General features: G+C 43.4%; 1 protein-coding gene across 5 annotated transcripts in view; it reads left to right on the forward strand.

The window, feature by feature from the left end:
- The first annotated feature begins 6039 nt into the window (after positions 1-6039).
- MDGA2 (MAM domain containing glycosylphosphatidylinositol anchor 2) overlaps positions 6040-25048 on the forward strand; it is a 1462473-nt gene continuing 1443464 nt past the window's right edge. For all 5 annotated transcript variants that reach the window (XM_085627023.1, XM_085627026.1, XM_085627025.1 and 2 more), the window contains exon 1: positions 6040-7296. In XM_085627023.1, coding sequence (XP_085483149.1) covers positions 6996-7296 — 301 coding nt within the window. In that variant the 5' untranslated portion in view covers positions 6040-6995. The remainder of the gene's footprint in view (positions 7297-25048) is intronic.

A 25048-nucleotide genomic window follows, 5' to 3' on the forward strand; every position in this document is an offset into this window, starting at 1 on the left:
AGTGCCCCCTATCTAAAATGTAATGGCATTTGGTTTCCCCATGATTGGCATATTTGATTGACACCCACATAAATCACTAGTACAGGGCGCTGTGTGAGCCCAGAGCCTGTAAATCAAATACTACTAGTGGACATGCCGCACTGAGTGTGCCATCCACATGAGTAGCCCTGCAAACATGTCTCAGAGCTGCCACTGCAATGTCTGTGTGTGCAGTTTTAAACTGAAATTTCGACCTGGCAAGTGCACCCACTTGCCATCCCTAAACCATCCCTTTTATTACATGTAAAGCACCCCTAAGGTGGGAGCCAATGACGTCCTATGGGCAGGGTGAAGTGTATTTAAAAGGTAGGACATGTAATGTGTGTTTTCCATGTCCTGGTAGTGAAATACTGCTAATTCTGTTGTTCACTAAAGAAGACCTATTTCTTCCATAGGTTAACATTGGAGCTGCCTTGTAACACCTATTAGTGTACATGCCAATTCGGAGCTGATAGAAAATTAGAGTTTGGTGTCTTTCGACTCACAATTTAAAAATACATATTTTAGTGAAACTGGTTTTTAAATTGCAGGTCTGAAAATGCCACTTTTAGAAATTTTGCATTTTCTTACTTTAATTATTCTGTGCCTCTGCCTGCCTCTGAATACATGCCTGGGTCAGGATGACAGTTGGGCTGTTTGTGCCCCCACTCTAGACAGTCACCCAAAGGGAGTTGAGATATTACCTGCATATCCTGATGGCCCATCACCAGGCTTATGGGATTTGCTCAGCTAGGGTGGTGGGAACAGCTGACTCTAACACCTGAATAGAGCTGTGCCTGTCCTCACACAAAGCTGTCTCCATCCCTCATAATGTGTCTGAAGCCAGTGCATGGAAAGGCAGGGACATCTGCACTACAAGGACTTTCCTTTGAAGTTTGCCTACTTCAAAGGCTGAAATTAGTAAAAGTACTGGACCTGTGACACCATATACTCATAACACTTCTGTGTTGAAGACATTCTGCCAGAAAAAAAGATGATTGCTGTCAGGAAAGACTGCTGCTTTGCTGTTTGCTTTGCCGTGCTTGACTACTGTTTTTGCTTCTGCCCTGGAAGTAAAAGGACAAGATATTGCTTTCTACATCCTGCTTCCAAGGTTATCCAAGGGTTTGCGTTGAGCTCGCCTCCTTGAGAAGTCTCAGGGCCATCAAAAACTTCACCTACCAGCACCTGGGCTTTCTTGCTGAGAGTCGTGTTTTGCAAAGTGGTCTCAAGTCCAGCTCCTAGGCCCTTGGGAATGAGATCTGGTGATATCAAGAAGAAAATCTATGCATCAACTCCAAGCGTCATTCGGGGTTGTCGCAGCATTGTCAAAACTTGACACATTAATGCTGCCTGCACCGGAGAGGGGTTCCCGCGGAATACAATGACCGCGACTTACAATGAAGGCCCCAGCTTTTTGTCGCAGCATCTCTGAAGAACTGCTGCTCTATGGGTCTTGAGCCCCACATCACTGACGTCTGTGATGCATTGCCCTAACTCAGTCGAAGAGCCTGCTTCAAAGCTGCGGAGTGGACGCATCATCGATGCATCATCCCTGGGCACCTTCAGTCTCATGAATTTCTTTTGGAAAATACAGAGAGCTACAACACATCCAACTACCTCCAAACTGGACAGGGCTCTGCTGTCTGGTTACCTGGCAAACACCCACTCCAGTAATCCCAGAGGTGATTATCAGCATACTGCACGACCATCCCATGAGCCCTAGGTTCACTCTTCTTCATCGTCACTGATGGAAACCATCTGCAGAGTGCTATGAGTCCACCTCTTGGAAGGAAGTACCCCAAGAGTTCAGACCATTCAACAATGCTCAACTGTTCTTTGGAAAAGTGTTGTCATTCGTCGAGGCAAAGACAGCTGGATGGCTCCAAATTAAATGGGAACTATTGATGATCATTGCTTCCAGAAAAGGGTTCGATGTCATTAAGGAATAGTTGTGAACAATGAAAATAAGGATCATGTAACACTGATATGTGCTAGCCCTTAGTAAAAGGCCATGTAGGAGGGCACTTGTGTAAATGATGAGGACAATAGAACTTTCACCAAGCCGATACAAACTGCATGATCTACAATGGACAATGGTGAGCGAAGAAGGTGCCCCAGATGAATGCTTTAAAGGTTAGTTTGATTGGCTACCATTCAGGATGTCGGCACTGTGTAAGGCCATGTTGCCCCTTATTGTGGTCTTGTTTTTGATGTATTGTGCTTTTCAATTAATAATAGAATGCTGTACAAGAGTTAGCACTAAGGTGGGTGGAGGTTCATAGCGAAATCACCAGCACGGGTAAGAGATGCCATGAAGAACACATATCAGCTGACATTTAGTAAGGACCAGGAGTTAAAAGAAGCTGTTGAAATACTGACTAGAGGGGGGAATGTTAAAGAAAATATAGACTGCGAGGAAACATCAGACAGACAAAAAAACACCACTGTTGTCAATAGAAAGCACTATAAAACTTTATTTAATAAAATAAAAAATACAGACCCAGGTTACACAGGACAAAAAGTAGAGGTGAGGGTTCAGAGTAGACCAAAATAGAAGATCAGCGAGTTTAGTTAAATAGGAAAACATGCCTAGCATAAAAAAGGCTTGATGAATTTAGGATCACAGAGCACAAGCATGTACTCCAACACCACTATTAGCAGAGACATTGTTCAGAAAATATGTGGTCAAAGGTAGTTTTAGTCAATAGTACAGAAAGAAAGATAAGAAAACCTGAGAACAGAAGAACAAACACACACTCAGGAAGGAGAGGTTAAAGGACAATGTTTCATCAATGCTTCAATAGGATTAAGAACGAGAGGAAAGGACACAAGTTCAAATATGAAGGTGGTGTGGTATTTACGTGGAAATGTATCATTGACTCATATTATTGCATGACTTGTTATTGCATTTTGAGAGGATATGTATGAAGTCAGCATAATTTGTGAGTATATAGGAAGCAAATTGAGAAGCAGCCCTCTGACCGCAACCTCCCACGAAAACCCACACTAGAAAATTGTAAGGCATGTCTTGCTCTTGTTCGCCAGCTCGCATTTCTGCAACCTCGCAGGAAACACTTTTGCCATGTGACGATTGGCGGGAACACTACTTTGCAAGAGCTATGCAGTTTGAGTCCTTGAATTCTGTCAATTTTATAACTATGTGAAAGTTCACAAAATTCACTCGCCTCTATCTTTTTTTGTGAGAAGTGAATGCAAAAGCATACCTCCTGTTTTAATGGTTATGTGAGATTCCAGCAGGAGACTGGTTAGAGAAGAAAATGTCACCTGCAAGAGATTTTTTTTACTTGAATCTGTCTCCTGCAGGCAAAAATAATGAGAATTTTCCCACCCGCAAAATCTCCCCAAACTTCACAAAATTTGTATAACCCCAAATTTGGAATTTTACAAGATTTTACAGACATAAAACAATTCACTTCAGCCTATAAATCACGTGTCCCCAGACGAAGCATACATGATGCATTCTGCTTAAACATAAAACCTTTAAAAACAGATGGAAATGCTAACTGAATGCTGCTCAAATTATTGGGAAATACAACACACTTGGTACTAAATGCACTGCATTCCACTGTCATGCAGAAAGTCGCCCAGCTGTTATAGTCAAAGCATAAATTACTTTATGGAATAAAAGTTTGTTTTAGTGGCCGCTCTGTATGTAGCAGTGCAGTGTGAGCTTCAAGGGGATTTTGCAGTACTTTAAAATACTTTATCAATTCAGTTGGAACCTATGAATAACAGGCCACTGCCAGATTTCTGTAGTAGACAATGAACAGCCTTAGCTGTCTTATTGGGAATTGAATGTGAGATCTGCGGGCTATACTTTGAAATCTGTTGCATGCCAAGACACTATTTACCCACTCACTTTAGCCTATTTTCAGACAACAAAAAGGGACTTTCAGATTTTGCTAGGGCTTTGTGACTTATTTATGCTCCATTCTATGAAGAGATTTACAAGTGCTTCGACATTTGAAAAAACATATTTACTGCATGGATATTAGGGTCCTAATGTCTGTTGGTGTCACTTACTCTTGTACTGCTGCAGACTTACACCTGGAATTCAGCTGTGTGGCAAGAGTAATGCTGCCCTTCTCCCAGTTTACTCTGGAACTCAACAATAATCTAGGAGTACTACTAGAGTAAATCACATTCATAGTCAAATATTTGTGAATCAATGACGTTATAATTAAGATTCCCCTTCATTATGAAGAAATGTAGCCAGTAATTCCCAAGTATTTATGTATCTGTTGTGAGTAACATCTGTGCTTCCACCTTTCAGCATCCATTCTATAAACCTGTGGAACACACTCACTTTAGGCAGAGGTGCTGGTCTTGATTTTTTCACTTTTGTAAATCTATCAAAGCCTGTCTGTTTCCATATTCATATATGGGTTGCCTTCCCTTAATTCAGCTAATTTCAGTGACTTCTAGGGTAGGCTGACCAGTAAGGTGACCAGATGTCCCTGATTTCTCGGCACAGTCCAGTTTTTTAATGCCTACCCTGGCATCCTGATACTGTTCTTAAAACAAAACTCAAATCCAGGTTTTGAGAGAAGGTTCAGACGAGCATAAGAAATACAAGTAAATGTTGCTTATGCTAAAGAAACACATGATGGGTGGAATGCTGAACAATGCAAACATTTACTCCCAGTCACAAGGATCTTGATTTCATCCATCGTTATTTTGCTCACCACGCCACCCCAGTTTGAACCCAGTCATATGCAAATCAGTCTTGACCCTGTTCCTTGTGGGAGCAGTCCAGCCCGAACTGCCAGGCCAGGTCCTCCCTGGAACAGAAACAAGCATCGATGCTTACATATGTATCTATTAGCATGTTCCAGTCCTTACGTTCTTGCGAATGGAGCCGCTTGGGTACGGCACACGTCTGTACATTGTAGGCGAGGCTGACGTGCATTGAGGGAGCTCAGTGGATGTCTCGGTACGGAAAGAGCGCGGTGGGCGCAGGTACCAACATAGGTATATTTTGAGAGCTCTTTGGATGGTTCAGTCCTGGAATCAATGTTGGGTGGTGACTGGTCGGCCAGTACAGAGGTTAATTGTGCGAGCCCCGGGATATTCCAGTGGCTGGCTATTAGTGTGTACGGAGGTGCTTTATGAAACCTCTTTGGTGGTCTCAGTTATGGGATGTTTGTTGAAGCTCTGTGGATAGCTCATAGCTGGAGTACAACAGCACAAGACAAATGTGTAATGCGAGATGGGTGCACGCCCCCCTATGGGAGTTTAGAAGCACTCGGAGGGTCGGGATATGTGTGCATTACAATAGATCTAATAGCAGAAATGATCTACCCCGGATCAATTACCCCGTAACATTACTTTGTGAGTACCCCTGCTAATGTTCTCTTGTATCGGATGTTACGACCGCATTGACCTGCTGCTGATGGGCAGTGAAAAGACAGGCTCTCTTAAAGGGCTGACATTTTTAAACGGAGCTCCGTTATACAGCAAACACACTTTACGGCAGCTCAAAGGCGGTTCATTTGCGCAAAGCCACCTTTGCGTAAAGTTTACGCACATGTTACAACTCCGTAGGAGACACTTAAAGTGTGCTGCTCCTGGGTGCGCCCCTTAAGCCAAGAAACATCCTGGTGTACCTCCACTAGAACCTTGTTCCTTCTTTTCTATTTCAGGGACCTTACTGTCCTTAAGCTAGCCGTGAACTAAAGCTCCTGGTCAGTTCGTAACACTGCAGAACTGTGGGAGCTTCCATCATCACCCAGCTCTGCCTGGAGCGTCCCTGCGGCAGAATTTCTATGCCCTCTTCTCTCTTCCTGGCATCCTCCCCGGCCGCCTCTGCCCCGACTCTCCTCCTATTGTCCCCTCTCTGTGGCAGCCCCTCTGGTGTCCTCCCCTCTCGTGCTCTCTGGCAGCATCTCCGTGTCCTCTCTCCTCCTCTCTGGTGCTGCTCTTCTGTGATCCACATACTGATGAGCTGCTGCTCATTGGAGGGAGCGGGGGAGCGAGGGAAGGAGGCTGAGGCGGGGGAGAAGGTAGGGAGGCTGCACGCAAGCTTTGACGTCGCCCGGCTGCAGCGGCTCCAAACTCATGCTCTCAGCAGCATCAGCAGCGGCGGGGGCACGTAGGAAACAACGTGACCACACACAGCCCTCCGCCGGCGCAGCACTCCCATCCTCCCGCTCTCCCCGGAGGCTTGTTCCAGCTGCCCGTGCTCCCCGGCTGCGCGCCCTGGGCTCCCGCACGGTGCTCGGCCCCAGCGCCCAGCCAGGTCCGCTGCTCCGCCCTTCCCCCGCTGCTCGGTCCTCCTCCGCCGCTCCGCCCCCCTGCCACCACAGCCTGTCAGTCAGCGCTCTGGCTCCTGCCTTCTTCTGGCTGCGCCGGCCGCTTCCCTGGGCTCCAGCGCTGCTCTGGAAACCGAAGGATGGAACTAGGTCCTCGGCCAGCGCGATGAGGTGACCTGCGCCGCACGTGCCCACCTGTGCAACGCTCTCGTGCCAGTGCAGTGCAGAGCGGGAGCCCGGCCGCGCCTGACCCTGCAGGGTGGACTCTGCTGGGACCCGGACAGGTGCAGCCTCACGCCGCCGCTGGCGAGGATGCTGGGGGGCGAGCAGAGGCATCTCCTGCGCTCTCACGGCTCAGCCCCTTCGACCTCCTCCCGCCTGCATCAGGGCTCGCCTGCTCATAATGGCAACTGATGGAATGGGTGAAGGGAAACCGGTGGGGGTCTCGGACCGCAGTCAGGCCAGCTCGGTAATTGCCCTCCAGGGAGCAGCGGCTCTTACTTTTTAAAGGCGACGCCCAGGCATGACCTCTCATCGAATGGACACCTTACTCCGCAGCCTACTCGCCCTCTCCTTGGCTGCCGCACGCTCCTGGCCGTGATTGTTTTGGCACATGCAGAATTTTCCTCTTCCAGACGCAAGGCCACTATTTCTCGCCTTTATTCGAATCTCCGTTTGCTTTCTCGCCACTAAATAAATTGCATGAATTGTATTTCGTGGGGGAACAGCGGCGATTTGCTGTTGTCACTTTTTCTCTATATACCTACATACAACGACCCCAGAGTCCCTCACCTGTGCCCTCTGAGGACGGCGTTGCCCGTGGTTGGCCGGCGCGCTGGGATGGTACCCGGGACCCGGCCGCACTGGGTCAGCCCGCAGCTCCTGGAAGCCACCGCCGCGTCCCTGGGATATGTCCATGCCAACGTGAAGATGGATTTAGTGTACTGTGTCTTGGGGCTGCTGACGGTGCTCCTGGAAGGTGTCGCTGGTCAAGGGGTGTACGGTGAGTCCCTTTACGCATAGATAATTCCATCACCCACGTCCCATCTCATTAAAACTACACCTTAATATTCATGACAGATTCCTCTGAGAAGACCCGCATCCCGGCTGTGGCTGCCATTGCATCACAGTCTGTGGGCGAGAGGCACTTGAAGATGGTATTCTCGGAGGCTCGAGCTCTCAGCCAGAGAGAAGGAATTAGTCATTATGCTTTTACGCGCCCCACAGCCCCCCCCCCCCCCCCCCACGGGTTTACGTCGACTGTCTGATGTGTGAAAATATGTGGTTGATACAAGGGGTCGACTCATCTTGTGCTTGCTTCACGTAAGAGCGTGGTTGCCATGTATATAATGCAGCCCCCTCACACACATGCTGTACTCAGAGTTGACTAAAAGGTAATGGCAGCGGGCAGCCGAGTTTCGGGTTAAAAGCACTTTCACACAAAGGTACTTTTCCACACAGGTACCTGCCTAGTTTGTAAGTACTAGGAGCAAACGTGAGACGCTTCCCTACACATGTTCAATTGAATGTTCGACGACAGCCTGCCCAGATGACATGGAGTCAACATGGAAACATAGACATGTGTCTGCTAATACTGTAAAAAGAACCGCGGCAGGTCGGAGTGTGCTAATCCAGCCACCCCTGAGGCAACCGTGTCTCTTTAGTGTTACAGCGCGCGCAGAAACCACTAGAATAGGTTTCACGTGCGCAATTGTGCGCACTAATGGCCAGCACACCTGGCGCCAGCTGTCATTTTGTTTTGCGGATGTGACAAGCTACATAATGTGTGTTTCTGTACAAATGGGATCAGTTTGCGCTAAACAACGTCTGCAAAGCAACTGTGTTAATCTGTGCGTTAATTGGTTGCATTTTAACTGCACATGCAGAATCCAGGTGCAGCCCTGAGTGTGTGTTTAGGCGGAAAGGACCCGTGTGGTCGGTGAGTATGCTGTGATTTGGTGCTGCGAAAGTAGTGCGCAAGGTTACGTTCTCCTGCAGACTGAAGTGCCAGGCCGAAGGGGTTTGTTAACAGGAAGCTCCTTGTGTGAGGGCTACTCATTCATACCATTTATTCCCACTCACTGTCAAGGTTGAAACTCTACACAACAACGCGTTATTTGCTTAAACATTGACAGTTGGGCAATTCGTGTGTCTCGTCACTCGTGCTTTTTTAAACGTGGGTTTTGCGTGGGACCGGTGTGGGTAGGCGAATGTATACTGCGCTGAAAGCGGGTTTGGGAAACGTGCTCATACGCTCTGCAACCAGGTGCAACGCGGGGGATACGTGGAGTGACTGCAGTGGGTGGGTCACATGTTTGTGCTAGTGCAACCTCATCTGGATAGTATTAGCACCTGATATCAGCGTGGGAGTTTGGCGAGGATGAGTGCGTAGTGCAAGCTTGCACCACCGGCTCCGACAGTGAGGACTAGCCCAGCTGCCTAGGGTCTATGTTCAGGCTCGCACCCCACTCTACGAGGGAACCATTTTTCCGACTTCAGCCCGACGGCCAGGGACCAAATCTGCAGTCCTGGGAAAGGGGCGGGCCCGCAGGAAGTGGGCGGAGCCACTGGAAACCTCTCTTAATTCAGCTACGATGATGCCCGGCAACAACCCCATCAGTCGAGCGTGGCGGACAAGTATAGTGCTCAGATTTCCTTAAAATGGAAGCACGTGTTGAAGGCCTAGTAGGTTTCTTCATAAAACTCACAGGTCTACTGCTCTGGCTTGGTCTGGTTGTCCAGTTGTCCAGTTGGCTACATTGGTAATCTTCAAGTTACCGATATTGGTTCCCCACCGGTACCTTTGACTCGGACTTTACAGTAACTGGTCATTCGCTCTCACTTGTACCCATAACCCAAAGGGCCCTGAGGCCACCACAAGATGTCTAGTGTCACTCTACAAAAACACCAGATGCAATAAAAATGCATTTCCTTAATGCTTGCACGCACAAATAAATATACATTGGCATTTTTCATTGACAGCAAAAAGTTGAAAAGGCAATTCTTGTTTCCAATATTTCAAAATGTTCCCAAATCATTCAAACCCGTTGTATCTCCTATAGATACACAATGCCTGTAGTACAGGATGGCCATTTGCATGCAACATGTTGATGATTGTTAACATTCAGTATCCTTTGACACCATGGTTACAAATGATGCTTCTGTCCAAATGGATGTCTCTATGCGATGCCACAACATCGAGCGAGAAAATAGCACCCTGCACACATTTTTGGTGCATGATATCGACTTTCGATCTTTAGCACCAGGTTAAGTATAAACAGGCAAACATAGATCTGACATCTTTAACTACACATTTACACACTAGGATTCCATTTATATATAGTCAAGGAACATATATGTGGTGTTAAGGATTATAAATGTGTATTTGCGTTTATAAATTACGTGAATCTCCTGGAATTCATGTTTAAGAAGGGCCACATCCTGCACCCGATAGTGTGATGGAACACCCACTGCTCCCAAACCTTTCCTATGACACGGAACCAAACCAGGGCCCTGGCTAGAGATGGAGGAGCTGAACAGACACAGGGCAGGCTAAAACTCCTCATACATGAACATAGAGAAAAATCATGTAAAAACTCCTTTATATTACATCATGAGAGTTATTGACAAGCTGATGCTGCTAAAATATGACGTTAAAAGATGACAAAGCATGCAGTCGCATAGCTAGTGTGTCATGGGCCCTAGTGCAAGAACGGCGATGGGCCCCTGGCTATCGTTAGAATTGTAAAACATGCCACTACTCGGGGTTCAGTTGGCCATGGTGCCACTGCACGTCCTGCACCAGTGGAGGCTATACCCCTGGCAGCATGCGGTGCTAAATCCACGTATGATAAGGAACACATTCACCTTAGAGATTCCTTACTATCCAACTTAAAACCTCAAAGGAGGAAATCTAATGTCAAATGGCTAACACAACCCTTTAGAGTGGGCAAGGGACACATTGACAATGTTATCTCTATTGGGACACGCTATTATCCCAAATATCTGAATTTTAGTATTTCTATTCTCATCTGCACAAATACACCTTGAAACAACCTTCCTGTTGGTATCTTCCATTATATTTTAGAGCTGACAGTCCTTGCCTCGCCACCATGAAAGCTCAAAGTTCCTGTCACATTCTTTAACCCCCCCTCACAGCAGGCAGAGAAGACTGAAGCAGAGTTGAAGAACGAAGGGGGTGAGATGCTTCGATGTCCTTCCAGGACATTTAGCCAGGACGCCATCACCCTCTAAATAGTTCCATTTTATTGCACTCTGGCACTTAATAAAGTGTTGCTTGCAGGACAAACATTTTACTTTCCTATGTAAGAAAGACACCCACCTCACATGGCAGGTAATCCTTTCCATGATAGTGTGCAAGGTTGCACGCACTTAGAGCCGCATTATGTGTGGCCCAGTACACCGGCCACATTCACCCCCCCCCCCCGCAGACTTGCAAACACCAGGGTTACCGGTAACTCCGGGTTTGGGGAGAATGCGGCTCATTATGAGTGGGACCACTTAAGGCTCCTATAAGAAATTAGATATTACTGGGGGAAATGGTAATTCCAGGTCTGATTCACTATTTGTGGTCAGATTTCTCTGGGTGAAAGTTAAGCGATTTGTGGTGTACCTTCAGAACTCATGTTTGCTGGGCATGTAACCACTGTTAACCGCCCCATTGGAATTTAAAGGCCACACGTAATAAGGGCCTAAAGTTTATACAATTACTGTGCACTGCATGCAGTATGAAAGCATGCAGCAGGAAAGGGGAGTAAGTTGATGACTTAAGGAAAAGGAGTATACTTTGTGTATCTGCTTTCATCTTAATACAAGGACAAGGCACACATCTAAGAAAACATCTCTTCCTGCTAAGGAATTCTCGCTCTCGCACAAACTCTAATGATGTGAGGGAGCAGACTTGCAATATTCGTGAGAGGTTCTCTGATCTCTGTGCCACCAGGCGCTATCAATCTCATATGTGTCCCCCACTGACTTCACCAGGCTAGCTCCCTTTCCAACCTCAAAACATGTCTCATAGGACCCAGCGAGGAGAGAGGATTCCGTTGCAGGGTCCATCATGATGCGGTTATCTCCCACTGCGAAGTAGATTGAAATAGAACAGAATTCCACTGACAAATGATCCAACTTCGATTTCATTTGCATCACTGAGAAGTCACTTCCAGGTTACCCACTCCTGAGTGTGTGGAATGTGAAACAAGATGGCGGTCATTGATATTAAAATCTTAATCATGAGAGCAGGATATACCTGATCAGTCGAACCAATAGTTATCAATACTTCAATGCAGCTTCATGTTAAACTGAATAGCATGGTATGCACCTGGAATGTTTTCACTATGTAGAAATCGAGGCAGCTGGTACAATAGCGTTATGAACTACACATATTAAGGCTTTCCACCAGCTTTGAGTCTCACAAATTCTTGGATAAACTCGTTTAAAGTCAGAGAACACTTCGGCCTTTAGTGAATTATCTCTTTTGTGATCTATCCTGGTGCTGCGAGGTGGAAGAGCCAGTCCACAATACAAGTTGTTTCAAGCTTCAGCTATTGTAACCACTGTAAGGTCTGGGTGTCATGGTAATAGTTTAAGGCAAACACTGCTGTACAATTTTCAACATTTTGCAAGTAGGGAACATCATATTGCACTGAGCACAGGAAACCCTTTCTGTCATGATTGTGTGTGTCTTAAAGAGAAACATGGGCTTCCATACCGTCCTCTGTGAAAGACAGGTAAGGCAGGCATTGCCTGAAAGCTTTTATCCAAAGGCATGACAATGCATTGATTTGATAATTCCAAGAAAGATCAGTTTTAATTAGCAAACATACATAACAAACCAGTGGCAATGCATACAATACAAGCCAAGAGAGCAGAACCTTTGACTGGGATCAGATCCATTGTCAAGTACTGTTCAAGCCCCACCCCCTTGTGCTAATACGTAAGCACCAGAAGATCATAGCAGGTGAATGAGTAGTTGTGTTATTCTAAATATATGTATATTGCACAGCTCTGTCAACATTTCATGCAAAGGCACCGTAACCATATAAAAAGGCAACCTTTGCTCACCCTCAAAGAGTGTGCCACAAAACTCTCTTCACTTGGGTGTTGTTTTAATTAAACCAGTTTCCAGAGCATGTTACCATGAAGTAATTAAGTCGTTTAGATTTTCTCCACCACTAATTCTCAATTGGTAGTGGTTATTGTCTATCACTACACTAACGGGTTAAAGACATACCATGTTGAGATAGGCAAATATTATAAGTATATTCGGTTCAAAACAGACAAAAATATCTAACAAATACTTAAAAATATTACAGGCACGATTCACAAACTGCATTTTCGAGTAAGTTTATACTTTTCTGTATGTTGACTACTTTTCATCACTCACAACCTGCACTTTTGTAGTAATTTACACATTTGTAGTAAGTGCAGCACTACTAATGGCCAGCCACTGGTCCTGCAACTCCACCCATAGAAAATAATGGAGGTAGGAACCTAAAATAAAACCTCATAAGAAATAATGTTACATTAGATTATTTTAAATAGTTAAAAATTGAAATACATCTAAATTAATTATAAAATATATTAAAATACTACAGATTTATTATTTAATTCTAAAATATTTTATTTCACTCGATTTTATCTTAAATCTCTAAAGACCTAATTAAAGACACAAAACAAACTTCTACCCTATAGAGTTATAACTTTCTTCAACCTCCAAAAAAGCAGGCCTTCATAATATTAAAGAGTTACCAGATGATTCTCGCACCAATAAGGAGATAATCTCTGCTTAGGATCTGTGCAGCCAACTGAATGACTACCTTGTAGATGAAACCTCACAAATTAAGAGTAGTGATAAAAGAGGAACACATTCTGCGTGCAAGCTCCATATAAGTACCAACATTCTCTGAGCTGAGGCTCTTCTTGCCAATCTCTAATGAGGATCTTCTTTAAAGCTCTTGTGAAGCCTAATTTGGAACTCTTCTCTGACTATGTTTTTGGCAGTTCTTGATGACCTTAGTCATGATGCCAACTAAGGTACTATCATTTTACTGATAATGATTGCTTTATTAGTTGCATTTGATACTGTTCACCGTGTCATATTTGGTGTGAAACTGAATGCAGCTGAGGTTACTGACGGCCTTAACTTTTTTGACAGACCCTAATCAAGGAATCTGTTTGCCTCTCTACCAGGCCCCAGGAAGTTCTCAAAAGTATGGCCTTTCACAAGGATCAGCACTAGACCATTACTTATTTAATAAATATGTCAATGCCCTAGCTAAGTTTCTTCAGTCAGTGGGTGTCATTGTGTATATATGTATGGTATCGAAACACAACTTTTAGTTGGGCTAGATCGGAGGCATTCCTCCAGTCAGCAATTCCAACTATGTTTTAGGCCCCTATGGAACTGGATCAGAAACAGTTGTTTGAAACTTAGTGATGATAAAATGGTGAACCTGGTAGTAAACGGATGAATTAGTCAATGGACTGAAACCTGCTGGCCTACGAAAACCGTGTCCCTCACCACTCTTATTAAATCTCAAAAGTTTGGGTGTCTGGTTAGATTGTGAACTGTCTATGGTAAACCAAATCTCATCTCCAGCTTCAGTCTTGTTTTCCACTTGAGATGGCTGAGAAAAAGAATGCCTTTCTAAATTGAAAGCAAGGGGAGATGGATAGTATCAGCCTTACCACGCTCTCGTTTAGATTATGTCAAAATCTTATAGCTAAGACTTTTCTGTCAATTAATCCTAAAACTCCAAGTAATTTAAAGTGATGCTTCTCACATGGTTGCTTAATTCACAAGATTTTCTTCATGCTTGTCTAGTTATAATTCAACTCCATTGAATTGTCATAAGAGAACAAACACATTTCAAGAATGTACGCAGAACCTTCCATTACAACCTACAGTGTCTACAGACACTCTCTGAAAACCTGGCTATTTCTAAAAATGGAGTAAGAATATTTTCACTTTGGTTCTGACTTTATTTCATATGATGGTCATTTTGCACAAAAAATCCCATGGTGAATGAGCACTTAATGATTAATTCAAACATATCATGCAACATAATATTGAGGAATAGTGGGGCTGGGATGAGGGCAAATTAATCACACACAGAGGCACGGGAATAATCATACTTTGTTAGCTAAATATGGTTATTGTAGAAAACTGAATCCAAGTCAGCATGAAATGAAATAGGGTATTTAAAGCAGCCCTATGAGCACATTCAAAACGAAGTCATTTTTAGAAATTTGACATAAGACCCAGTATCTGACAGCATTCTCAGCTTATTAACTCATATCACAATAAGCCATAGAAAACATAACCTCTGTGTTGTGGCTCACGCTCGCTTGCCTCGTGCTTGATGTATGTAGCACGCTAGTCTTGTGCACGCTATGTGTTTAGGTTTGGATGGGGTTCTATATTCTAGGAGGTTAGGATGAGGGTTGGAGACAGTGACTACAAGGCTGCGCTGTAAGGACATGTTATCCTTTGTCTGCACTTGAGAAATAAAGTCCTTAACTTCAACTTCAGTTTGCGTCATCACTTCAATTTGGCGACAAGTGTTCTCGAGTGCTACCGGACTCCTGCACATTTTGGAGGTTATTTTCAAGTTCTTGAACTTGAATTTCTTCAATTTGCTGGCGTAGTGCATTTTTCAAGAATTACTTGGGAGTTAATCAGTTGTAAGGGTAACCGTTCTCTAGAAGTACTCACTTCACCTGTTCTTCAAATTTTTCAGGTGAGTGGATTTATCTTAATAGGTGCCACGTAAAAGGTTTTGACTTTGTTGCTGTTGACGTCACCGCATAGCAAAGTACGCAAGGGAGCCGTGTATACATTGCCTAGCTACGGCGACTCTATTTCCAAGGTTCGTTAGTATATAACAGCAGAAGCAGAGCCATGTACACGTTGCTTAGGCGTGGCAACGCTATTTCCAATGTTCGTTAGTGCGTAACAGCGGAAGCGGATGTAACTCCATAACAACGTAATCAAGGGAGCTGTTGAGCGTATGGTAAGGGAATGTCTTGATTGCTCGAAGGCTGACAAAACCTTACGAACGTGTAAAACGTCCCATGGTAGTGGGGAAACATCTTCTGAATCCATGGGTGTCTGTTTCTATATATATTATGGGACCTGTTGGCCTATCACAAATGTACATTATTGTCTTAATTGACCTTTCTTCAAGATGGCCTGTGGTCAAAGTTGTAAAAAAAGCTGATACTAGTGCTGTGCTGCTATTCTAGATGAGGTTTTTAGTCAAGAGGGTATCCCTGTGTCCTTATTAAGTGACAATGGTGTGCAATTTCAATCAAACTTGTTTAAAAAATATTGTAATCGAATAGGAGGTGCATTGAAGACCACTTCTCTTTATAACCCGAGCAGAAATGGCATGGTTGAAAGGTTAAACCGGGTCATTAAGGGGGTTATACAATCTGCTTGTGTCAATAAAAAAAATTGGAAATTAAATTACTGAAAGCTGTTTGGGCACACAGGATCACTGACAATGATATTACCGGGATTTCTCCATTTATAATAATGAGAGGACGCAGACCAAGAGCAAGAAATAATCCCAGTTGGTTATTTAATTCCAGTGCTGAGTCATGGTCTTTGGAGACAGTCAGAAATACTATTTCCAACACTCAAGATAAAAACAAGTTACTATGATTCAAAAAATTGTTCTGAACCTGTGAACTTTAAAGTTGGAGATTGGGTACACATACTTAAACCAGGTTTCATTCCAAAAGGGGAAAGTACGTTTTTCCAACAGCAAAAGTCAGTGAGATCTTACATAATGCAATTCGGTTAGAACATGGTAAAGTTTGGAATCTTAAATGAGTTGCACTATGCAATGATCATATGAATTGGTGCATTGATGAAAATCAGGCAAGGAGAAGAGTAGAGTTGGATGATACGATGGAAATTGATGTCGATATGAATGACAATGTTGAATCAAATGTCTCTTCGCAGGATGTTGGAAATGGTCTTAATGTTTCTCCTGATGTGGGAACCAATTCAATGGCTATAATTGATAATTAAGGCAGTTCTGTAAGTTCTCATTTAAGCGAGGCTAGACCTCAAGCTCAGAGCATGGAAGGTCCTCAGTCTTGTGTAAATGAAAATAGGTTACACAAACGTAGGTGTAAACCACCATCACGGTTAATTGATTTTATTGTGGAACGCTGTATATAGTATTTGTACTGTAAATTGTTCCATCAATTATGAGGGGGAAGATGTGTGTTTTATTGTTTCAATGCTAGTTATTCTATATTCTTTCTAATACTTATTTTGTTCTCATTTTGTTTTGAGGGAAGGGGTTGTGTTGTGGCTCGAGCTCGCTGGCCTCATGCTTGATGTATGTTGCGCACCAGTCTTGTGCACGCTATGTGTTTAGGTTTGGATGGGGTTCGACATTCCAGGAGGTTAGGATGAGGGTTGGAGGTGACTTCAAGGCTGCGCTGTAAGGACATGTTATCCTGTGTCTGCACTTTGAGAAATAAAGTACTTACCTTGAACTTCAGTTTGCGTCATCACTTCACTCTGCTTTTCAGTTTTCGCACTGGCAGAATATTGATAAAGGCATCATTGCGCATCGCATCCACAAGACCAGTAGTTACTTGGGCCACTGTTACCATAGATTCAGTTGATCATTCAAGGTATTATTTTGCCCCAGAACGATCAAGCCCATTTTCTTTTCATTTCAATATACTTTTTATTGTTTTTTACAACATATAACATATAACGTGATCGTCAACGAATTGTTGTTACAGGGCAGCTAAAACTGGCTGTGTTAGCTGTAGTCCATTTTCGGTAGCTTGACTGCCCCCCATCCACTGTCATCGTATGGGAAAGAGAGTGAGTCAAAGGGGCAAATATAGGAATTAGGGTAGAGAGAGAAAGAGGTAGCATGCCAGAAGTTTTCTATTTTCCTCGCTAGTGTCTTGATCTCGTGTGGTAGACCTCTCTTTGGAAAGCACCCATTGTCAGCATAAACATCTTTCTCAATCTGCTGCTCTAAAAGTGTGAGGCCTGATGTATGAACAGATAGGTCACAAATGGTCAGTGCAAATTGCGCACTAACCCTTTTAGATTTGCTGGCATTTTTTGTCACTGAGCACTAATAGATACCACTGCAAAAAGTCAATTTGCAGAATTTTTTACATTTTATTAGCCATAGCATAATTCAGTAAATCACAAACAAATACATAAGTAATTACGATTAACACAATCCAATATAAATATAAAGGAGCACAGAGGGCAATAGCTTACAATACACAATCAGTCAAAAGTAAACATAAAATTACATTTGTTAACCTCTTGAGTGCCCATGACGAGCTGGACTCGTCATGGGCCGCGGTTGCGCTGTGCCCATGACGAGTCCAGCTCGTCATAAACCCCGCCCGCTAATGAAACGCCCGGCAAAGGGCAGGGAAAGGGCGGGGCACTCAAGGGGTTAAAATGAGCACAAACATTAATCCCATTGAATACAAACCACACTCTTTACATTTTTAGCCAAGAGCGTGGGCCTCTAGCTTTGGCGAGCGCCATCTCCATTTCATATATATCTCTCAGCAAGACCCAAAAATCCTTAATACTAGGGCTCATTGTTTCAATCCAAACTCGAGCAATACACAAACGAGCACATACCATTATAATTGAGACAGATAACCCAGTAAGACAACCCCGTTCTTCAATTGTCCCTAGTATTATTTCCCTTTAAGTCATCTAAATATCATGACCTACTAACAAAGAAAAAACATGGTTAATACCAGACCAAAAAGTACTCCGCCTTGGGCAACTAATAAACATATGTCTTAAGTCGGCAGCAAACTCCTGACATTTCGGTCAATATGATTTAAGTGATAGTGACTGGTTCACTGCCCATTTAGAGATAACTTCCGGAGTGTAGTATAGCATAAATATAACCCGATGCTGCTGCAGTTTCAAATTCACGGATGCAACTGCTCAATCAATCGCCTCCAGTGATTCCTGTATATCTTCTTTGGTTATAATTGTATTGAACATCCCATCATCACTTACATCAACAAGCAGTTCTTGGTATATTTTACCTATTTGCCCTCGTCCTATAATCTGAAGAAATGCAGACAAAACCTCAGATGAAAAGGGCATCTGTAATAATCCGTAATAAACCAAGTCCCCGAATAAAGTAGTCTCTAATTTGCAAAATACTTAAAAAATGTATTATCCGGAATTCCAAACTCATCTTTGAAAGCGGCGTACGTCCGGAACCCTTGCCCATCATACAACTGCCCCAGCTGTGTTAAACCCTTACTTTGCCACCTTTTTACAACAGAATCATGGAATATTCCTGGTAATATGGGGTTCCCCCAAAGCCTAATAAGCACATGTAGCTTAGGAAAAGAATATGCCATAGCAACATCCTGCCATATCCTGACAATGTCCCTGACCACCTTAAAATGAACCCTCTTATAGTAGTTGGGGTCAGCTGTTTTGTATAACAAGAACCCCGTGTCGGGGCCACAAGCCGCCTGATAAGAGAACCAAGTTGTCCCAAAGTCGGGTCCTTGAAGTGGACTTTGAATTCGACCAGCAAATGCAGCCCAAAAATATCATTTAATGTCTGGTAATTTGAAACCACCCTGCTTATATAACAGCTTAATATACCGTAGTGCTCTCCTTCCACGCCGATAACTCCAAATAAAACTACCTACTGCACTATCTTAGCGTTTAAAAAATGCCAATGGAACCCTCAGCAGGATTCCACGAAATAAATACAATTTTTTGGGAGAATATTCATTTTTATGACATTACACCTACCAATTATACTAAGAGGGAGGCGATGCCAACTGCGCAAATTAGCAACCACCCTTTTAAGTAACGATTCATAATTTAGTTTAATCACTTCCTCTACTCGGCTGCTAATACATACTCCTAAGTATGTTGCTGTTTGTGTAATTCCTAATGCAACTGGGACCATATCAGTTTGATTATTCAAAATTGTCTGAGTTTTATTTAAATTTTGTTTATAACCTGAGAAGAGCCCAAACCGTTGGGCTTAGAGTATAATCTCGTTGATAGCGTCTTCAGGCTTAGAAGTGTAAACTGCTATGTCGTTTGCATATGCAGTTAATTTCAACTCCATCCCATTAAATGAAACTGGAGAAATCCTAACGTTTTGCGACAAATGTTGTATAAAAGGCTCTATGTATAGGGCAAACAATAACGGGGATAAAGGACAGCCTTGACGCGTGCCCTTTGAACAAAAAAATATGATGACGAAAGACCATTGAGCTTAACGGAAGCTGTAGGGTTGATGTAAAGTTTCTGTATCGCTAAAAAATACTTCTGGCCTAAACCAAGTACTGTCATTGCTAAACATAAACACCCCCCACCTTTTATTGATACCAGCTCTAAGGTATATTAAAGTTTTTTAGACCACCTAACCAGGTAATTTTTAATTCACTCTCCCATCCACTCCTGACCCTTCCTCTCACATCCCTACACAACACATAGTTGTCTCACAACAACAGTGCTCCCGCGCAAACGTAGGTCGCAGCACACCCCGTTCCGTAGAGGGGCAGGAAGACCCCTATGATGAAGCATGACACCAAGGGCCCTTTTGGTGAGTGAGGGGTATTTAAGCAACTAGTGTGTACTTTCCACCACTGTGGAGATACATACTTAATCTGGGAGGACCTGACGTACATACACACCTGTGGGTGGATCACTATGTTTATAAACTTAACTTCGGGAGGATGTATCCACCTCCACTACTCTTGTTGAGTGGTACCTCTCCACTCCCCATTTTGTTCCTTCATAAACATCCCCAGACCACGCGGTCAAAGGCCTTCTCGGCATCCAGCATCAACATCCCAACATGTGATTTTAACTGGCCAGCAACATCAAATATAGCAATAGCTGTATTGATGTGGGCGGCCGTGTCTCTTCCAGGGACAAAGCCATGCTGCTGTGTCGAAACTAGAACATGTATAACAGGAGCCAGCTGAGAGGCCAACATTTTCGAGAAGATTTTAGTGTCTGAATTAATCAATGATATTGGCCTATATGAAGTCATCTCTTCTACAGATTTCCCCTTTTTAGGAAACACAATAATATTAGTAAAGTTCCAAGAAGATGGGGCATTTTGCCCTTCAATAATTGAGTTGCATAGTTCCTAATAAATCGTGACTAGAATGTATTTAAAGATCTTATACAATTCCAAAGGAATTGTATCTTCTTATACAGCTTTACCAGTAGGCAATGTACTAATTGCTTCCTCAATTGCCCCAATTTAAACATCTCTTTGTAAAGGATTAAGACTAAGCATTGCACTTTCCTGAATATACTCCATTGCTGTGTAAAACACGGGCAGAAAGACTGAAGACACTTAAGAATTGTATAACAAAAGTGTTTTTCTTTCCATTTACTTTTCTTGGGCTAATAGAGAGGAATTATCTTTTCCTGGTTAGGCATATTGAAGCTTACTTTATAACAGTATAACTTGCATAGTTTGGTACTTTAATGCTGTTATTTGTTGTTATTATGTGTTGGGAAAACCTCTTTTTGGGAAGCTCGGGTGGGGTTGGGGCCAGTGGCTTGCAGGCTTTGCGGGGGGTGTACGGAGGGAGCGTTCTCCCTAAGCTGCCAACTTGGTACAGTAGAGAAGGGGGCGATTCCTTTTCGTAGGCTCACGGGGGTGGGCTGAGTGGGAGGGTCAGTCGAGAATAACTGGCTGTTACTGGTCAACCGTTTTTTCTGATCGGTGGGAAGGGGGCCAGAGTGGGTGGGGTATAAATAGCTATAGTATACTTAAAGTAGCACTGGTTGAGTACAAGGTTGAGCACAAGGGAAATGGAGGCATAAAAAGGGAGATGCAGTTTGTTTGGTTTAATAATATGGCTAAATGTCTGATTTAAAATTTATGTGTTGGAATGTGTCTGGGCTCAACAATGCAGGCAAGCGCCGCTTGGTAGCAGAGGCGCTCCGGGTATTTAAGCCTCATATATTGGGGCTATCTGAAACACACCTTGCTTTTAAGGACAGAAAATATCTAAAGCAGCGGGGATATGACACAATTGTGTGTACCTCGCAATCAACTTCTATTCGAGGGGTGGCTATTTTGAAATCCAGAAAATACCGTATTACGGTGCTTAAAACAAAGACTGACTCGAAAGGGAGGTGGACACTATCACAGTTTTTGGTTTATGGACGTAAGTTTACAGTATGTGAGGTATACGGCCCTAATATTGATTGTCCTGATATTTTTGCTTATTTGTGCTCTGAAATATTGGATTGGGCTGGTGAGCTGATGTCATGGGGGATTTTAATTGCATTTTAGATAAAAAGTTAGACACTACTAATACTATGTCCCATGGTAGAATGGGTAGGAGTAGGGCTGCTATCATGAATCTTCTTCATATAAATCAATTGGAAGATGCTTGGAGAAAATTATACCCCACTGTGCAGGGCTATACATTTTATTCCAACCCACACAAAACATATACTAGAATAGATATGATTTTTATAAACAATAGGGCTCTTGAAAATGCACATATTGACATATGCCCCAAAAAAAACATCTGATCACAATCCAGTGATGCTGACAATACTGGCTTGATTAGGGAACAAAGGGGTAGAGCGAGGATTCTCATTTCCCAGGCACCTTCTTGGGAAACCAGAATATGTGAGACACATTCAAAGAATATTGGGGGAATATATTGAGAAGAATTTAGGCACGGCACCTATAGCAATAGTCTGGGACTGCATGAAGGCTTTTGTTAGGGGGGGTCACATTGCAATATATTATAAAGCAGAACCAGCTGGGGTTACGTCAACTGGAACAGGAGCATAGGCTTTATTTAGATTTGGAGCAAAAACATGGTACTGCTATTGCTACAAAAGATCCCGGCGAACAGCAGGTATATCAGTTGGTTATTGAAACAAGAGCTAAACTTAAGAGAAATATGAGGGACAAAGTTGCAAACACTTACCATAAGTTTAAGTCAAAGCAGTATGAGTATGGGGAAAAGGTTGGGCGATTGCTGGCTAATCCGATAGCCGATGTAAGGGCTAGACCTAATATTAAGCTAATCAAGGGGACAGACAGATTAGACTATACTTGATCTGAAGATGTAGTAGAACAATTTAAACAATACTATGCTGGTTTATATGGCGACTCCACGTGTTTTAATTAGCAATTGGCAATTGAGTATATCCAGGAAAGTGCAGAGCAGCTTTCCTAATGATTATTAATTAGGGAGGTCAGTCACCATTTGTGATCAATGAGATTGGGTAAAAAAGCAGAGCTGATGATCTGATACGGACAGAACACCACCGATCTGTGCTTGCATTCCCTAACGTGAAACCTTTTTTCGAAGCAGCCCCTGTTCGTGGTCTTCTGGACTACTGTTTGTTTCCATCTCCCATCGAGAGTGACCAACAGAATTCCCAAAGGAGGAGTTGTCTGATGGAGACCACTATCCCTCTGGAAATGAGTTTCCTCCTCTGTTGAGGTGTCTGTGTTTTTTTTTACAGTAATTGCAGTCACAGAAAATGTATGTATTCTCAATCTCTCCCTAGATTTGGCGTTAGTTCCAAAAGCCTGGAAACATGCTATCATCAAGCCACTCCAAAAGAAAGCCAATCTCGATCCAACAATTTTGAATAATCTCTGTCCAATCTCCCTCTTACCATACCTGGGTAAACTCCTGGAGAAGCATTTTAACCATTCTTTGTCTAACTTTCTCGAGTCCAATGATATCTTCCATCCTACCCAGAGGGGCTTCCGAGTCACATACAGTACTGAGTCAGCTTTACTGACGAGCTAAAATCCACACTTGATGAGGGTCGGTCTGCCGCCGTCCTCTTGCTAGATCTCAGTGCTGCCTTTGACACTGTGGATCATGCTGTTTTAAAAGTGAGATTGGGGGAAGTTGGAATTCAGGGAAAAACCTTGGAGTGGCTTGGCTCCTTCCTGGATAATAGATCTTTCCAGGTGATGGAAGGGGACTGTGCTTGAGAGAACCTCCCTACCACATGTGAGGTCCCGCAGGGCTCGTACCTCAGTCCGACTTTGTTCAATGTTTATGTCTGTCAGTTGGCTGAGCTGGTACAGGAATTTGGAATATCGGTGGTGTCATACGCCGATGACACCCAATTAGTGGTGTTCTTTTCTAATGGCTCTGAATCTAGTAACAATCAACTACCCATCTGTCTGGAGAGAGTGGTGAGTTGGATGTCCAACAGCTGTCTTTAGCTGAACGGGGGGGAAACGGAGCTCATGTTGCTCGGAGATCCAGGTATCCACTCACCTCTGATACATTGGCCCAAATGTATGGGAGATCCTCCTGTCACCACATCCGCAATAAAAATCCTTGGAATTTGGCTGGAGGACTCCCTAATACTGGACTGTCAATCCAGGAAACTTTCAGGGATATGTTTTTACCTGCTCAAAATGGTAAGGAAAATCATTAATGTAATCCCTGGGCATCTGAGGAAAATGGTGATACAATCCCTCCTCATTTCACGTTTGGACTATGGAAACTCCTTCTATTTGGGTTCACCGAAATATGTCATTAGGAGGCTACAAGTGGTACAGAATGTGGCCGCTAGACTCTTGTTAAAGATCCCCAACCGCATCTCTGCTAGGGAAGCACTTAAACAGCTCCACTGGCTACCCATTGAAGCTAGAGTTAAGTTTAAAACTCTCTGCATCGCTTGTAAAGCTATTAACAATTCTGGGCCGGAAAAGCTGAGGAACCTGATATCCAGGCACATTCCTTCTAGACATCTCAGATCCGGCCAGCTACAGCTCCTCAAAACTACCAGAGCCAGATGGGGAGGTAGATCTTTCACCCATCTGGTACCTAAGTTGTGGAATGCCCTCCCACTGGAAATTTGTGCTGCCCCAAACGAACTAGCTTTCAGGAAGAATTTGAAAACCTGGCTTTTCCCACAATAATTAGGCATTGGCTCAGCTTGCTCACTGTCGGAGCTCTTTTTTAGCGCTGGGAAGCCCTTGGGCAGCCATGCGTTCTATAAATTCAATAAATAGAAATAGAAATACACCAAATTGCAGTTCACTATTAGGAGGGGATGCTTCTCGCATACACTTTCCAAATTATGATTTTGAAGGCATCTCAAAACCCCTTTTGTGATTCACAAAGGCTTTCCTGCAGCTGTAGAATGGCATTGTACATGACATCCATGGGCACCAGTTTTGATGAGTAGTTGGTGTCTTTCACCTCTTAACGTACCACAGATCTGCACAACTCTTCACATGTGTTGCCAAATTATGAATGCCATATTTTTGTAAATCAAATCCAGTCTTTTCCCTTTACCCTTTGTATCATCTTCTTGTAACCTTTCTCAGGCACACCACTTTTTCCAGACAGTCCTACCAAAACAGCACAAGTTTGCAACTGCTCCAGTGCCTAAGACAAAGAAGAGGTTTTTCTTCCTTACGGGCCTAATACAGAAAGTGGAAATTAAAAAGTCAGGAAGCTGTTCCATTATGTCATTTCTACATTTTAGTACTTGAGCTGTTTCAGGGACTCGCCAAGATCACCAGGTTCATCTGGTAGAAATAGAAATCTACTCTGTTCTTAAGTTGCCAGATATATTCCTAGTAGGCAAAATGTAATTATGCATGTTTTCCTCCAGGAAGAACGTCTGAATCACTAAATCATGCAGAAGTGTGCATTTGGACATGCATCGTTTCATTTTTATATATTGGATATTTACTTTGCATTTA

The sequence above is a fragment of the Triturus cristatus genome, chromosome 9 (assembly GCF_964204655.1).
Source record: "Triturus cristatus chromosome 9, aTriCri1.1, whole genome shotgun sequence".
Lineage (NCBI taxonomy): Eukaryota > Metazoa > Chordata > Amphibia > Caudata > Salamandridae > Triturus > Triturus cristatus.